General features: G+C 46.8%; 1 protein-coding gene across 1 annotated transcript in view; it reads left to right on the forward strand.

The window, feature by feature from the left end:
- Positions 1-14,511: 14,511 nt before the first annotated feature.
- Positions 14,512-18,063, forward strand: part of COL12A1 (collagen type XII alpha 1 chain) — a 99,797-nt gene continuing 96,245 nt past the window's right edge. The window contains exon 1 of the mRNA XM_086461462.1: positions 14,512-14,584. Within this exon, the coding sequence (XP_086317588.1) occupies positions 14,512-14,584 (73 nt within the window). The remainder of the gene's footprint in view (positions 14,585-18,063) is intronic.

The following is an 18,063-nucleotide window of genomic DNA, read 5'->3' on the forward strand; positions in this document are numbered from 1 at the left end:
AATTGGCCAGGATTCCCATTTATAAATGTTCTGACAAGCCAAATTTCACTTGCAGGGGCTGGGGAGGTATGTGAGAGAAGGGTGTGCCTCCTGAGTCCCCAGTCAGGCAGTCCTGGTTTTCACTCCTCAGAGAATACCAGTATCTGTATACAGGTCACTCAGCTCACAAAAATCCCATTGCATATAGCCTGCTATGTCCTAGAGAAAACTGCCAAAGAGGGATGAATTTATCCTTTGCTAATGTATTTCTTTCTTTGAGTTCCCAATCCACCAATCTGAACTTTCTGAAATATAAGGATTTTTCCTCTCCTCTGTCCAGTTTATGCGGTGCAGGTAATTATCTTTCCTCTCCCTCCCCGGTATTTTATTGTTTTATTGTTATGTTACCAGCTTTGGTATTTTCATTGGTGAAACTGTCTGTCCCTTGTCTTGTTGGGTCTTTGCTGGCTGCAGAAAAGGCAAGATGCTGTCTGGTGGGCATGGAAATAAATTGCAAAGGGATGATCACATAAGAGCTGGTAATATTTAAGCTTTACATATACCGGAATATGGAAGGAGCTACAACAGAAAAGACCACAGGAGGCTTGGAGGTTTAGAGTTACCTAAATTGAGGCTTCCTAAATAGAACTGTTACAAACTAAGTATGAAACGAACAAGGTCATGGTTTTGCTTTAAAAGCATATTGCAGCATAGGTGCCGTCATTCCTCTGTGGGCAACACAGATTTGACTAATGGAGGTGTAAAATAAGAGAGGAGTAGTGTCTGTGATATGTCAGTCTAATAAAATGGTTTCCTTACCATTGGAGGTGTGTTGAGGAACAACTCTCTTCTTGAGGCTGTCTGTGAAGTTCATCTAGAGATGCAATTCCCTGGGATTTCACCAGGAGCAGCAGCAAAATGTTTTCCTTGAAAAGACCAGTAAGGTGTTCAATTGAGATACTTTATACATGCTGATCCAAAAGTGCTTCAGCTGCCACAAGGATCCAGAAACAACTTGAACTGTCTCTTAATTTTTTTGAGTTAAAAATTTTGTAGAGGACTTCTCAGGGCCCAAAGAGACATATCCTTATTTGTCCAGTTTTAACAATATCTGAAACAGCAGCAAAAATTTTAAGTACGTGTAGACAGGTGGCTGTCTTTCAATTTTCACAGAAGTTTTCTCTTTTAACCTTGAAAACTGCCCAGGCAGATCCTGAAGTGTGTGATCTGCCCAAAACGTTCTTACTCCCAAATTAAGATTCCTCTAAGAGTTTCTGTGCAAATCTCCTGGTATCGTTCTCATCCATGTGACCATATATCTTGGTTTGAAAAGACAGGTGTCTGTGGAGGAAGGCAGGAGCCTCCCTTGAAATGGAAAGTGCAACCCCCTTCCCTCCAAATTATTATAATTTTGAAATTAACGGGCCTTCAGGCAAAGATATGGGGAATAGGAATAACAGTTCTTTACTAATATATATATATATATATAACACAAGGCAGGGAAAACCAAACAACCCACTGGTTTACACTGACAGAGTCAGAAATACAACCTGACACCCTGTTAGGGTGGCAGTAGCAGTCCGATAAGATGCTGGCTGCAGTCCTCCTGAAGCGATGGATGTAGTTCTGTGGAAGCAGCAATCAGGTAAAAGAGTCTGGTCTTCCTCCGAAGGTCCAGTGGTAGGTAGGTAGCTCTTGTCCTCTGGAACTCCAGTGGGGGGAAAAGCTCCTCTGGGAATCCAGTGGAAGAAAGGCTGCTAGGGTGTTCAAAATCTCCGTTTTTTATTTGGCATGGACTGCTTGGCTCCTTCCCCCCGGGCGGAGCATCTCACCATGGGATGGGGAGTCGTGAGGCAGTTCCTTGATGGGCCATTAACAGGAGATAGCCCAGGAGCGAGTTATCGATGGGTCAGGCGATAAGGCATTGTTGTGCCCAGTAACAGGAGATAGTCCAGAGGGGGGAGGCAGGGAGCACCGCCCCACCTGGTCTCAACAGCTCCTGAAGATGGTAATAGGATATTTTTTTTTCCTTTTGGCACATTTTACACTGTACCCAGGACACCATAACATTATGCTCAGATATTCAGAGATGCTTTTTGGAATAACAGGGAGAGAGGGAGATTCGTTGCTGCTAGAGCTTGTCTCATCTCTGGAGACAGTTTGTTCCCAGTAAGTGTGAGCAGCTTCTCTTCCTGCAGGGGTGCAAGGAGGAGCTTGTGATTCCATCAGGACCTTTAAGCTATGAGTGTGTTTGTTAACTAATTGAGTTATATATGTGTTTAATATCAAAATGGTTCCACATTGTTTCATCTCAACATAAGCACTTACTCTGGATGACTAATGCTTTGGGACCTGAAGTTTATAATGGAAAGGCTGACACACACACATGCAATTTTATCTGTCATAACACTATGCAAAAGGGAATTGTATAATTAAAACATTTTAATGATCTCTGTCGCTCAGTGGGAAGTTACAAGTCCCAAAGGAGCCAGGCCAACTTTGTTATCAAGGTTTATTCAGTCATCTCTTAGGAGCAGGAGGGCACATTTTGCTAAATATAATGCAGTGTGCTAATATGTGCTATGTGTGAAGCATTGCACTGCGACCACTGTGCCACAGAGCTAGAGCGCAGTGTACCGGGAGGTTAGTACACCTTCTCCCTTTGGCTGAGATTTTCAGAAATAAGTACCTAAACTTATTGGACTCCTAAATCCACACTCAGACATTTACATAAATAGCCTGATTTTCTAGAAAAGCCATACCAAGAAGTTCTCTTCTATTAAAATCATAAAATAGAAAAAATCTTCAACAACAAAAAAAAAAGGATTTTATTACTTCTGGAAATAATACTCAAATGCGTGGCCAGGTTTCTGGGAAAAGAAGAGGGGAAATCACAACTTTTGGTTACCTCAGCTTAACTAATTATGGGGTGTAAATGAAGTTTCTGAAATGAAGTCACAAAATTTGCGAGAGTGTCTCAAGATTTTGAGAGCCATCAGCTGTATGGCTAGGCAGTAAAAGCTGCACATGATGTATTTTACAGAGTTAGGCAGGAACTGCTGACACAATCTTTACCTCTCTGTTCGGGTCTGAGATCCAAAAGCAGATGGGTAGAGACTGGAAATTACTGCCATCTAAATGTCTTTTGCTCAACATCAGGCACATTTGCTAGTCTCATTCTGGTCCCCAGTAAATAGGTATTTACATGAGCAGACTACAAAGCTTGGCACCAGCAGAAGACTTGGTCGGCAAAACTACCACAGATAACAAGTAAAAGTGCTCAATCCAGTTGCCTAAACTTGGGTATCTAGCACCATCTTGGGCTATATTTGAGGCCTTTTCCTGGGGCTGGCAAATACAACAGAGGACCTGCAGGAGACTCACACACTCGTGTGATAGCAGCTGGAGGCCTAGCAGGATGCCTGTGGCACCCAAAACAGCACTGGGGGCTTGTCTCTGTCTCCTAAGTGGGCTAGTACAGTTTGAGATGTGCCAGTGTATATGGGTCCTGGGCTGTAGCTGGCAGCTCCACAAGAGGTCTCAGATGCTGCAGGGCACTCAAATGGCTCTAGAGCCCAATGTGAAAAAAGCAGCTCAGCCAAGCCCCATGGGAAGTGGGTGGCCAAACTGCTTGGGTACCACTGAATTTGTTAACTAGATCTTCATCAGCCGTTGCAGAAGTTTAAATGCTGGGCCTATATTCAGGCACTTAAATGTGTCTTAACCCAGAGCCAAATGCCACCTGAGGTGACCATACAGGACACAGCAATGGGCACAGCCAGTGTTCTCAAGCAGCAAAGCTCTGATGGTGGGGCATGTGTCAATGAGCACAAGCCCTGTCTGTCTTCTCAGCTGCTCTGGAGATTAGAGAAGCAGATTCTATCATTTTTATTACAAAATAAGGTCCCAACAGCTACTCCTAGCATAAAGAAAGGGACCTCACCCTGCAGCTGCTGCTGTTCTTAACTGGGGAAGAAGATCATGATGTAGTAAAGCCCCATGTTGTGATGTGCCTTAAGCAGCACATCACCTGAATACATTTCAAAGAGGACTGGGCAGAGGGTAAAGGAGCAACAGGTCAGATTTACCAGCTGAACATTTATACTGTAGAAAATGTAATAGCAAAGGATGGAAAGAACCTGGGTGGTGTTTCAGAGTGTAATTTGTGCTTAAAAAACTATTAAGACTTAAAAAACTTAAGAATACTAAACAGATCTTTTTAAATACTTTTTTTGGGGTTGGGTTATTTTTTTTAATTTTATTTTATTTTTTTGGTTTTGTTTTGTTTTGTTTTTTTGGTAAAACAAATAAGAGACATTGGAGCTAATCGCAAACTCATTTCTCCAGAGAGCAATAAGTTATAACAGGACAACGCCAAAACCAAGACATGTTCAATAAACTGGGGTGGCTAAAAACTAACAGAGTAGAGAGGCCAGCTGGAAAGCATCCAAGAGAGGGGAGGAAAGGCCATATGAGAGGAATATTTTAACAGCTTTCTGTGAAGCCTCTCTGCAGGCTGTAGAGGTGTAGATACATGAGAGACATGCTGAACTCTAACAGATGCAAAAGGCTGTCAGCAAAGAGTAGGTAGGAGCTTTCAAGTAACCTTTAAAAGTAGAAACAAAACCCAGTAGTTTTCTGTTTACACAACAGAGTCTTTCTGATACTGAAGCACAGGGCAACATCTATTTATAATCCAAATAAATCTTCTGTTCTGGTATTTGGAACTGTCAGCGTTCAACGTATTGGGAAGCTGCAGCCACAAGGCTGCATTAAGAAATGCTGATTTAAATCTGCATTGTTCTGCTCCATGTATTTTCCCCTTTAGTCACTAGCCAATTATGACTTCTGCAAAAGAAACAAATGTCTTTTTTAAAGTTAGCTCGTGTGGAGTTCATAAATGTCCTGACAGGTGGTACCTAGGCAGTGCTTTCAACGCCTGCGAGCTAAGCTCTTGCCTGACCCCTTTGTCCACAAAACCTCAAAGTTTCCATGTGTCCATCAATACCTGTGATAGGTGACATGCAGATGAGAGCCTCACAGGTCTCATGGCAGTATGTATTACCTGGGCTATCCAGCTCCTCAGGCCTGCTGTGTTCCTTGGCTGTGTCCTGGCCCAAGTTTTGCCTCTTGCTCTCTTTGTTTCAGAGAGGAAAGAGCTGTGGTGAATGCCACTACCTGCCAGTCTGGATATCAAGGCACTGAGATTGGGAAGGTTGGGGGAAAGGGGAACAGGAATGATGACAACCGCAGAGTCCATCTCCCCTAAAGTTTAGAAATAGAAAAAAAAAATTACATGACTGTGAAGTGCAGACATACTGTAACAGGAAAAGGGGTTTTAGCAAGACCTGTAGAGTCTGTAGCCCTGGTAGTCACATGCAGGAAGGAATCTCACAGTCCTGGTTCTTCTCTCTCAGACTGTGTTTGCAGACATGCCAGTTACGCAAACAATTGATTTTTCATACTAAACTGAGATGATTTTTGTGTAACCATCCAAAGATACAGGCTTGTCTGGTGTAGGGTTTGTTTTTTTCCCCTAAATCATTTTTCCTTTTGCTTCAGAATAGACTTTTACTCTGTCGATCCAAACTATTTCTGACTGCTGTTCTCATAGTCCAACTATGGACAACATGCAACTCACCTAAAACGAGTTATTATCTATTGTCAGCCACTAGGAAACAGCTCCCCAAAGCATGCTGTTAGTACTAAGTATGGTATGGAGGATTTCTCTTTGAAGCCCTGCCGCACTTTAAATAATGGGGGATGAACTAAATCTCCTGTCAGGATCTTTTCCAGCCTCATTTACTATGGTTCTGTGCATTTGTATCATATTCGCTTGTTAGAGTGTTTGAGCTTTTGAATGTTTGTCCCGCTGAACTGAGAAGAAGTTTGGGGCTGACCTTTACATTCTGTAAACCCTCTTGGAAAGATGCGTGTTAGGAGAGAGGGCAGCAGCAGCTGAGTGTTCCCCCTTGACACCCTTCCTCTGACCTGCACCTCAGTCAGGGGAATCACAGCCTCCCTCTGTACTCACTGCCTTTTGTGCGTGTGTGGGAGAGAAGGACCGCATCAGCGGTTGACCTGATGGTGAGGTATTAGGTCTTAAAATTCCCCCACTATCATTAATTACTCTACTGTCTGCAAGAATGGGATCAGGTCACTCATTAGCTAATGCAACTTGAACTTCAAAACCTTGTCCATTCAGGCACAGGGTTATCTTCTCCGTAAGCCTGCTTACCACCTACACAGACCCTGCTGTCACAGTATATACTAATATTTTTTCATATAGTAGTACTAAGAAGAGTTAGCAAAATGTTCCTATTCAGAGCTTGGTGCCGCACCCTTTCAGACTTTGTTTCCGGTTAATATTGTGTGCTTCTTTGTAGGGAGTAATTACACTGAAATAGTTGAAGGGTTACCAAATGTAGGGGAACCCATGGCTATTAAACTTTCGTCATATGTTGAATCTAATTAAGAACTCGGGGAACGCTGTGTTATAATGTTCGGCAAGTACCAGCAAGTGGCTAGTGATTTTTAAAAAAGTTTTGTTTTTTTAAAATGCTGCGTTTCAGTGGATCATTGTTCTTTCACTGGGGACCCCTCAGCCACATGGAGAAGAGGAATGCTTAGACCTGTGTCTGCAAGTCTTTGTGGCAAGTCCATTGCTGTGACAGGAATGGTCGCACTAAGACATAATGTGATACTTGACAAATATACAGGGTCAGTTGTCCTCAGTTAATTTCTTTTCTTGCCCTCTTTAATCAAGACAGATTTGTACTGGCTTCATTGGGGAATGCTTCCTGAATAGATCAGGATTCTGTTGTGAAATAATGAACCATCTTCTTTGAAACAAAGCAACGTAATTTAGAACCGTTTTAATACAAAGCACATTTATGTATATATATGGAAGGGATTACAAGATCGTTACATCTATTTTTTTCCAATTTTAGTATTAAAGATCTGGGTTTTTTTTTAAAAAAAATGACTGCCTACAAATTAACTGGCTTTTGTAAGACTCACAAATTAAAAGGCCAGCTCCTTTCTATTTATACATCTCCTTTTGAATGATTTATTTATTTTTCCAGTTCTACTTATTTGGAGCCACAATAATTTCCTACTTCCAATGCGTTACATGATGGGAAAAATCAGTTAGAGAAATTAAAGAAATAAATAGTTGCTAAGGAAAACATACCTGGTGAGGTAGATAATGATTTCATGGCTGTAACACTCTCCAGGGACACTGCTTCCATAGTTGTTCCACTAAATGAGTAGATTTCGGATAGAAGTGGTCCTCTCTGAACACTGCTAATATGAGAAGCCATTCCTCATTATGAGAGGTCAGACTAGGACTGCTCTCAGAATACCAGCTCTGAAATGAAATTACCCGAATAAATAAACACCAGACGGAGTTCTTCTCATACCATTGACTGGAAATCTCTCAGAGAAGGCAGGGCCTGGAGGAAGAGGTTTGCTGTATTTTGTCTCTGCATTTTATGGATGCAGATATAATACTGTGCAATATTAGCTTTATGACTGATTTAGTGGGGAATAAAAAATACACTGGAAAGGACATCCTTTGTGTTGTAAGGAACGAATGGGCCTCCTAAATGACAGTACTAAGGCAATGTTTAATTTAGATACACTGTCGTGACAGATGCAGTGATAGACCAACTGGCAAAGTACTTCCTGGGTAGATGCAGGTAAGTCACTGGTAACAGCACAGTTTTGCCTGTATAACAACACTTAATGTTGAATCTATTTATTGTTTAATGCTCACACTTTTTTTGATTCTTCCTCTGTGCAAAACATATACTCAAATACATATATACATATGAATAAGGCATTTACCAGATTCATATGTAAAGCAGATGCAACTAACTGTCAGGAAGACACAGAGGCCAAATCTAGTGTGATATCCACATGGAAACAATATTCAAGGTTTACAGTGCTGAAATGCAAAATGTCCTGTTTTGTTCTGCCCTGGCAATACAGCCTGAGGAAACAAAAAAAAAAGGTTCCAGAAACACAAAGTAGCTTGAATTACTCTAGACACAAAACCGGTCCAAAATTTCTAAGAAATTCCTGGTTATCTGCAATATTACTATCACACACCTGCACCAGAAATGGGTAATACGATTAAAAGCATGAAAATTAATTCAAGTCTTGATTTTTGCATTTAAATTTGTCACTGTTTCAGTTTATTCAGCTTAGATAGCAAAGAAAATTGCAGAGCTGGAGTGCATGGTCTTGATGTGTTTAACACTTGTCTAAGAAACAAGCAGACAGGAGAGTGTTAGTAAATGTTTATGCATTTCAGAAATGCCTTCTGCATCACATATTATGTACTCAGACTGCGAACGTACATAGCAACAGAGGTGATTAAAAACAACCGTTTAATTACTGTGATGTATGGAAGCACACACTCTAAATGTAATATGTTGGTGTATTTTACATGTAAAAGATCTTAGGAGGAACATGGCTAGGATGGTTAGAACAAAGAGTTAAAGATAAGAATGAAATCCCACTGCTCTTGGAGTCAATGAATTATTTGCTCTTGCCGGTCTGAGTCTTATTGCACGCCAAGAAATTAAGAAAATCTGGTCAGCTGAGAGGAATGGGAGATAGTCCCCTCAGCGGCACAGGTCTGTGAGGGAGAGTCTATGAAATTCTTGCACCCCTGAGAAACCCATTGTTTTCAAAGTCTCCACTCATGTAAATCCAATTGTAGATTCAGTATCAAATTACTAAAATATTAAAAAAAAAAAAAGTTCAAAGTGATTTAACTTTTAAATAGAATAATGCATATTTTCTTCCATCCTCATTATTTGCATTAATTGATTTTAACTATTAACATAAAATCTCAGTTATCCTATGATGAAAAAATCCACAGTACATTGTAAAAAAATACCGTACACAAGTGATTAAAATACCTCATTTGCATTAATTAATTTCCTGTGGAGGGAGATTTCATTGTAATCCCTGATGACCCTTCTTCTGAAACTATTGTTCACACCACATTTATACTGGTGTTCTTGGTGTGTTCATTCAGGAAATTAAATTTTTTTTAAAAAGTATTATTTATTAGAAATACAGCTTTTACATATCAGATCTGGATAGGAAGAAATTAAATTCCTCATGCCAAAATGCTAAAATAGAAAATCCAATTCAACAGCTGGGCAAGGGGTCAAGAGTATCTGAAAGTTTATCAGCAGAGGAGATGTTGCTTTTGGAAAGTGCATTTTATCAATACCAGACAGCTGAAGCTGTGGCGAGTCCCTAAGAGCAGCTGACTCACTTCCAAAGTGTCTGGAAATGTCAGCACATGTCTTCTGGTTATCACTTTATTTTCAGCGTTGGGGTTCTCATGCAGATAACTGGTCTGTTACAGAAAGGAAGACAACCTCATTCAGCTCCGGAGAGACAAGTCCTCCCATCGACATGTTCTTGATCTCCCAATCCTACAGAAAAGTGCCCAGGAGCCATCCCCCAGTAAACTATTAATCTCTACTATCAGGCACTTCCACCCAGGCTGGAACGAGTCCCGATTGCTCTGCAACTCACGTCTGTGCATAAAGCTCACATGGGCCTGTATGACCCTGAAATCTTACTGACCTTTCCAAACAGCGGGTCCTAAACTTGGTGCAGAGGGTTTGCCCCTGCCTCTCAGTGGGAACTACTGGAGAGAGTCCATCTGAGGGCCGTGAAGGTGGTGAGGGAATTGGAGCGTCACTCATGAGCAAAGGCTGAGAGACCTGGGTCTGTTTAGCCTGGAGAAGAGAAGACTGAGAGGGGACCTCATCAACGCTTATAAATATCTAAAGGGTGGGTGCCGAAAGGATGGGGCCAGGCTCTTCTCAGTGGTGCCCAGTGACAGGACAAGGGGCAACGGGCACAAGCTGGAGCACAGGAAGTTCGTCTTGAACATGAGGAGGAACTTCTTTACACTGGGGGTGACAGAGCACTGGAACAGGCTGCCCAGGGAGGCTGTGGAGTCTCCTTCCCTGGAGATATTCAAAACTCGCGTGGATGCAGTCCTGTGTGACCTGCTGTAGGTGAACCTGCTTTAGCAGGGGAGTTGGACTAGATGATCTCCAGAGGTCCCTTCCAACCCCGACCGTTCTGTGACTCCATGATTCTCCCTCTCCCCAGCCTCGCTTTCCCGCCTGTCCCTTCACGCTGCAAGTCGCTCTCTAACAGGAGTGGCCCCGGGGCTCCCGCGGGAGCCTTAGCGGTCGGTGGGACCCTCCTGCCGCGCTACAGCCCGCCCCTGCCCGCCGCCGCCGCCGGAGGGCGCCCGCGCACCGCGAATGGCCCCGCTCCGGCGCGGCGGGCGGCGGGGGCGCGCCCCACGGCTGTCAGGCACCCGCCGCTTTTCTCTCTCCTCGTTTACCCCCGCTCCTCGCCGATCTCTTTTGCGCGCCCCGAGTTTGCGGACCCGCTCCGCAGGGACGGGAAGCGACACCCCGTGTTTTAGCCCGAAGGTCTCGGAGGAGCCTCTTCCTAGAGCCGTACCGGCGGTGCCGTTCCCCACGGGTATGGGCACAGACCCCGCTGCGGCGGGGAGCCGGCGGCGGCCCTGGGGCAGTCGCGGGGCCCCTGGAAGCCCTGCCTGTGCCAGGCTGGGCGACCTGCCTTCCCCGGGCGGGGAAGAGACCGTGTGTCCCGCCGTGTCACCCTCCGGCACGGCGCGCTGCAGAGGCCGGGACACGCCGGGTGCCACGGGCAGGCTCCCGGGAGCAAAGCGACGGGAGAGCTTCGGGGAGCCTCTCGCCCGACGGGCTGCCCGGTTTTGGGAGGTGCATTGTTTTAAGGCACACAGGTTCAGAGAAGGGCCAGGGGTGCGGGTTTGCCCGCAGGGTCTGAGGAAGGAGGCCGTGGGGGCCGTACGCCCCGTCCCCTCTGCCCGGGCGGCACCCGGCACGGCGGCGCCTTGTGCTCGGAGCAAAACACCTATGTGGCCAGGGGGTTGGTTCAATGTATGTGGGCTACGGAGGGTGGGGGCCAGACACACCTGAATTGGATCAAAATGAATATATTCTCTTTGCCCCCGTGGCTCCTGGGCGCGGCACCGGGGCTGCCCGCCCTTCTCTGCAACGCTGTCCCGGGGATCAGCCCCGGCCCCGGGAGAGCGAGCGGGCCCTCAGCGCGGGGAGGGGGTACACGGGACGGGGACACGACGGGACGGGGACACGACGGGACGGACACGACACGACGCGGGCACTGCGTGGACACCCCCGCGCGGGGACACCCTCCGCGCCGCCGTCCCTCGAAGCCGGGCCCGGGGACTCAGTTTTTCCAATGCCCGCCCGTGTCCCCCGCCGTTTGGGAAGCCGAGAGGGAGGGGGCGGCGGGCCGGGCCCCTGCCCCCGGGCGCGCTGCCGCGGCGGCCGTCCGCCTCATGCCGCAGGAATGCGCGGAGGTATGCGCCAGTTTCCAGAAGTCGATCCCCTTCCTTGCTGGAGCAGAGCAGCGCATATATCACCCGGTGGCAGCAGTCCACCTTCCCTGCAGTTTCGTAACCGCTTACGAGGGTAAATTGAGAGTTGGGAACGGCCCTCTATTAAGTAGCAGATTGAGAGGAGGCTCTTCCCACTTGGAGAAGGCAAGTCTTCCCAGACGGACCCCGCGCATCGGGAGCTACAGTAATCGAGGCGCCTCCTCTGCGCTCAGCTGTTGCCGCTGCTTCTGCCCCTCCTTCGCCGCCGCTGCTACTTGCTGCTCCCTCCACAAGGTGCCCCCGGAGCTTCATCCTTTCTCCTCCTCCTCCCTTTATCCAGGTCCGACGGCTGCGGCTGCTGCTGCAGGCACCGCCGGAGTCACCGCCGGAGGAACTGCCCCCCGTTCACCGATCCCGGCACCCCGCAGCCGCCCCTGAAGGTCTGTGCCCCCGCAGGAGCGGGGATCCCCTGCCCCACTCCTCCGCCGCCCCCCGTTGCCTGCCCGTACGCACCGCGCTCCCGGCCCCTTCCGACGCGCTTCAGGCTGAGATGAGCAGCGCTGGGCTGCCAGAGGTTGCCACGGGCGGGGGGAAGGAGCGTGTGCCTGCCCGTGCGTGGGGCATGCCGGAGCCGGCTGGCAGCCGTGGGGCCCGGGGGGCGGAGGAGAGGCGCAGAGCGGAGCGCCCCGAGGGGCTGCAGCCTGTCAGGGCCCGGGGGGGGGGGGGGGGGCACCGGGGAGACACGCAGGCCGGGCGTCCCGGCCGCGGTGGCGGTGTCCCGGCCGCGGTGGCGGTGTCCCGGCCGCGGTGGCGGTGTCCCGGCCGCGGTGGCGGTGCGGCGGAGCCCGGTGTCAGCGCGCAGGGCGCCCGCGGGCGCGCTACCGCTGCGGCTTTGGCAGGAGCGCTCCTTTCCCGCCCTTGTGCGTGCAGCCGCCGGCAATGCTTTCTCCTCTTTCCAGTTTTTTATGCTTTTGATAGGTAGTGGGTTTTCTCTGTGTGGGTTTTTTTTTTTTTTTTTTTTTTTCATTTAGGTAATTTTTTCTTCTCGAAAGTGGTAAATGTCGTGCGCTGCGCAGTTTGGAAAGGCTTTGGCTGTGCTTGTGTAGGTTGAATTAGTGTGAGATTGGATTGGCGCTGGTGAAAGCCCATTTGTTTTAAGTGGTCTCTAAAGATCAATGAGAAAACCTTAGTGCTGACACAAAGTCCGCTTGTGTCCTTCCTGAGCCAGCGAGAGGACTTTTCCTCCACCACCTCCAGGCTTGCTTTGACACACCTAAGTCTGCGAGAAGGAAAGAAAGTGTTTCTAGGTAGGCAAAGGAGTGCTTTGGCTGAGACGTTTTATTTCATGAAAGAAAAGTGTGTATCAGGAATGGTAGACCTGCAGCAGTAGTGAACGTCTAGACCTCTTTGTGAGAGGATTAATTTCTGTTGCTCTTCAAAAGGATCAAAAGATGGCACTCCAAGCCCACACAAGATTTCCGGGACAAAAGTCCATTTAAGCTGAATTCAGGCAATGCTTAAATTCACTGCAGAATGCGGTAGATGTGCTCAGGGACAGCCGTTTCCCATGCAGAACAGTGATACGGTTTTGGAGCTTTCAGGACAATTTAATGATAACCTTAGTCTTTCTTGTGTTAGTGTCAGGGAGTTGTTACAGTCAATATTACTCTTCTGTTTACCCACTTGGAAGTACCACTGGACTGAAACCATTGCTTAGTTTTTCATTGAGCTCTTGGTGTTTTTATGTGCAGTAAAGGCATTTGGCTAAGGCAAGTATATACAGCTGCCTGGCAGAAGCCTGTTAAAGTCAGTGTTAGTAACTGGGAAATTCCTGGATCTCTATAGCGTCTACCCACTAAAGGTGCCTTGCTGGTTAGTTTTCTAGACGGCAGAAGAATATTATCTTCCCCTTCAGCTGTTTCTTCGGACTAATGATTTATGTATTTTTCTTTTGTTTTGCTCTTGACACTATCCAGATAAAATCTGTTGCCTAATTGCTTTTGGAATTATCTTTTCTCCAGCCTAATTATGATATATGATGCATTTATGACTTTAGTCAAACAAATTACCGCTCCCCTGCTTCCCGAGACAGAAAACCCCAAAGTTTAGAAACACATGCATATGCGATGAGGACTGTTGATATTAGCCTTTACTTAGACAAGGAAAGAATTTGGATGTTTTGCTGGTGTAACCGTGAGTAATTTGATGTGACCTAGAGCATATGGTTATGAAGGTATAGCTGTTTGCAATTAGGAAACAGTAACTTGGCTTAATCCCACCTATTTTGCTAGACAGCCTGCGGTGATTGCGAGAGTCTTTTGCCTGCTTGCTTTTTATAGTGTATTTTAAATCTATTTTCTCTCAGGACGTGTAAATGAATTATCAGATGTTGAAACATCATGGCTAGACAGACGTGTCAGGTTTCAGTTGTGTGTTACACACACTTCTGTATAATCTATTTCAGACCTTCAAGAAATGAAGAATGGCACATTCGTAGGCAGAACCCCTCAAAAAAAATTTATTACAGTTTCCAAGCTGCCTTGAGACCACTAAAACACAGTTAACTAAGTGCTTCAACAGTTATGAAAAAGAAGCAGAATAAAATCCCCAGCTGAAAGAGACATTTAGTTGATCCAAGGCAGAAATGACCTCTGAATTAGCTATCATCACAGTCAGCGATGAAGTCATGGAGCTCCCGCCTGGCTTCTGCCCGTGTGGAGGCACAGATCTTCACCGCACTTCCCTGATCAAATTAACCCCAACTAGGTTAAAGCTGCATGTGCTTACCGTGATTGGAAAGGGTTCAGCAACAAAAGGCACATTATTGCGAGACGAGACTCTCCAGTTAGTCATGCAGAACTGTCATCGTCTTGGATGGCTTTCAAGTCTAGAGGTTTCAACCTGGTCCCGTGGGTGGGGGCTGGGGATAAGGGAACAAAGTGAAATCCACGTTTTTTCTTTTTTGTGTTTCATGAATACACCCACGCAATCCTCTAATCCACGCATATCATTTCCTTCTCCTTTCTCCCCCCCCCCCCCCCCCCCCCCCCATCACTGCAGATTCATTCATGTTGTTGTGATCTGAAAGGGCAGAAATGAAGACAGCGCTGTGCTCGGCAGTTGCTGCTCTATGTGCAGCCGCCCTCCTCTCCTCCATCGAGGCTGAAGGTAACCTTCCCCTTCCCTGCCTCCTTGCCCCTGGTGCCCCACTGACCAGCAAACCTCCCAACCAGCCTTGAGCTACCGGCTCTCTCCCTCTCTGTTTTTGAGTGTAACTACTTTGCCTTCTCTCTTTCTCTCCTTCAGAGAAACGCCTCTCCTTCCTTGCCCAGCTCCTTCTGTGCTCTGTTTCTCCCGGCTAGTCAGCCGGACCGTAGCTCCCTGTCTCTGTCTCTCTGGTGTGCTGTCCACACCGCCCCACAGACAGCATGGGGGCTGGCTGGCACGGCCACCCAGGCCCCAAGGAGCCCGCTGCCACTGCTGCCACCGGTGGCAGCCCGGCACGGCCAGGGCCTGCGGCACTGCCCCACTGATGGACCGAGAGTGGCTGCGCTCTGTGCTGTAGAGTCTTGTTTAGTTATGTTGACAGAGGAAATGAAAAACCCACCACCCAAGAACCCACAGCTTTGAAATAAAATGCTCCAACAGAGTCTGGCTCTCTGCGCCTGTGTGTTTTGTCCCGGCCGGATCCCTTGCCTCCGCCCTGCTGTCCTGCCGGCACACCAGCCTCCCCTGCTCGGCGGGGCGACCCCCGGCCAAGCTCTGGGGAGGCTGTAACCTTCCTTGGGGACACTTTGGCCTTGGTGGCAGATCTGACCTGGGGGACACCCCTGGGGAGATGCTGCTGCCACCATGACGTATGTCCTGGGCACTGCTGAAGGGTGGCTAGGCCTGGGCCAGGGCCAGGCCTTGCTGTGGCAGCTGGAGCCTCAAGGCTCTGGTGTGCATGTGGCACCGTCACCCCCAAAAAGGCCTTTCTTCTCCTTCTCCTTGCAGGGCCCCAGCCCAATGTCTCTGGAGGTTGAGGTCCCTGTCAGTCTGTGGCAGTGTCCTGCCTCCGGCTGCGGGGACAAAGACCTGAGGAGACCTGTTGTGACTGCCACACTCACCACGGCATGGCTCAGAATGGCCTGGCCCTGGCACATTTGCCTCCCTGGCAGATTAACAGCAAGCGTGGGGGCAATCTCCCTTGTTAGCCTCTGTGTTAGTTGCACAGCTTTGGTTGTAGTAATGGTATTTCTGCCAGTAGTGGCTGCCAGGGGAAATAGAGATGCTGAATGTCCTGTGCTGAAATGACTTGACCTGACCTCCAGGACCTGACTCTACCATAGGGTGAACCGAACTGCTGGGTGTGAACTCTCCTGGATTTACTGGAAAAAAAACCAGAAGCCACCATCTGATAATTCGTTTCCCCCCTCCCCTTCCTTCTTTTTCTGTATTGAACTGAAAGAAGTTCTGTGATTGTGGCCTGCAACAAGCTCCTATGTGTGGACCTGTTCGCCTTGGCTGATGCTACTAAAAGCACAGTGTGTTAGCGATGCCTCTGGGGCGTTTGCTCCCCCAGCAACGGTGCTTACTTGGAGCACGCAGATGTAAAGTGCACTGGCTTTCTGGAAAAAGATGACAGTTCTGCCAGTAGTGCAACATCTGGTCACCCTAGGAGAGAATCAGCCTGCTGCCTCCCTCTTGCGCTGCGTTGTTGTTGGCTGAGGAACCCAAAAAGGTCATTTGAAGTCATTTCAGAGTTGCATTTGAAATGCAGGGCCACCGTGCCAGAGAAAGCAAAGAAAGTGTACAGTTTTGGTGGAGGAAGGGAGAGGATGTGTTCATGCGTTCTTCCCCATCTTAGGAGGGAGCTCACTTGAAGCTGGAATAATGTTGCTGTTGTCTTGCACAACTGATTACATGTATGGAGTAGGTTATTTCAAAATGTAAGTGCAGGTGTTTTATTTAACTACAGTGTGGACTACACCAGTCATAGCTTGAGTACTGTTAGTGAAAGCTACAAAAATATATTTGGAGAAGCACACAATTGCTTTATAACAGTGAAAGTAGATGCATTGCCAGACAAGCCAGCCAGGCTTGTTTATATCTCATGTTGAAGGATGTGCCATTGCTAAGTGAAAGAGTGGACAAAGTCTGATCTTGTGAGTTGTAGAGTGCTCGTGGACAGGACTTACATGACTCTGCATTCAGAAATGTGTATTAAATAAAATACCTATTTTACAGTGATCAGGTTTCTACAAGAAACTTCTAGCTCCGGAGTTTTGAAGTAAGAGAAAAAAAGTGTCTTGAATAGGAAGTGTAGTGAGAAATGGAAGTTCAGAGCTAGGAGTACCTTAGGACCTGCTCTGGTGGGAACTACTTTCATAGAGCTTTTTGCCATGTGTTTTTTGTTTGCACTCTACTGGTCATGCTTCTGCACCGTTTTAATTTTGTGCTTCAATTTTGCATCATCTTGTAAATTGCATGTTGGATCTTATCCACTTTAGCTCTGGTATCATTACAACTTAAATCCTAACTGTCTCATGTAGATGTTTTGTACTTTAGTCTAATTTTCCAACTTTCAGATCACATTGTGGCAAAGCTCTCCCTGCCCCCCACCAGTCAGTCCTGTCTCTTTTTTTTTTTTAATTTTTTTGCTTTGGCTCTGCCTGTGGTGTTCACAAGAGCTGCAGTTTGAATTTTGTTTCTCTGAGGTGTGAGTAGACACTTGGTGGGATGAAAAAGTGAGAGGAGGATAAGGGAGAGGGCCATTTGATGTGGTAGATTGTTGACATAGGGTGCGAAGATGGAGTGAAAGCAGAGGGAAGGAAAAGCTTAATTCTATTTTTTCTGCTTTCCTTCAGCTTTCATTTTTCAGTCTCCTCTGGGAGTAGATCTGGTGTTTATCTGATACTGCTGTTCATAGATTCCTAAATCTTCCAGGGTGAAACTGGTTCCTCATCAGCATCACAGCTGCTCTATGAGTGCTTTCTGAGAGCTGTGCTCTGTTGCTGTTGGCAGGGCAGTGAGCTGCAGTAACCGTGTTAGAGCTTTTCTGCAGAGATACAGCAACGCAGGGGTTTCTAATTGGGCAATCACTGTAGCAATAGAGGGGTGTAAAACCAACATATAGTCTAAATGCATTTGTGGCATTTCACTGGGGAAGTTGTTTGTTTACCCTGGACAAGGAAGCAAATCTGTTTTCATGCTCAGCGTTTTTGTTCTTTTCTTTCACAGTGAAATTCTGCTTGTTTTATTTTGTGGTTGTTCTGATGTCTCTCTCCCAGGTTAAACTTCTTGTGTGTGATGCTATATTTTATGCTCTGTTTAAATTGTCTCTTGCCTTTTTAGTCCAGCACTGCAATACTCCAGTGCATTCCCTGTGTGTCCTTGTGTCAGGTTTTCTTTCTGTCACAGTATTTTTTCCATCTGTGACCACAAAGAGCTGGGGGGAAATCTATGTCCTTTTGCTAGACAAGAATTTTTTTCATTGTTTTAGTCATGGTTAAGCGAAGTAGATTAGTATGCAAATAACCTGCTAGTTATAATCTCGAGGTAATGCTGTGATGATGTCATGGCTTCTGTAGTGTGTTGTGTTTCCTAATACAGAGGGATTTTCAAAGGCATAGGAAAAGAATGAGGAAATCGTTGGTTTTGTGTGA

The sequence above is a fragment of the Leptosomus discolor genome, chromosome 2 (genome assembly GCF_034619465.1).
Source record: "Leptosomus discolor isolate bLepDis1 chromosome 2, bLepDis1.hap2, whole genome shotgun sequence".
NCBI classification, from domain to species: Eukaryota; Metazoa; Chordata; class Aves; order Leptosomiformes; family Leptosomidae; genus Leptosomus; species Leptosomus discolor.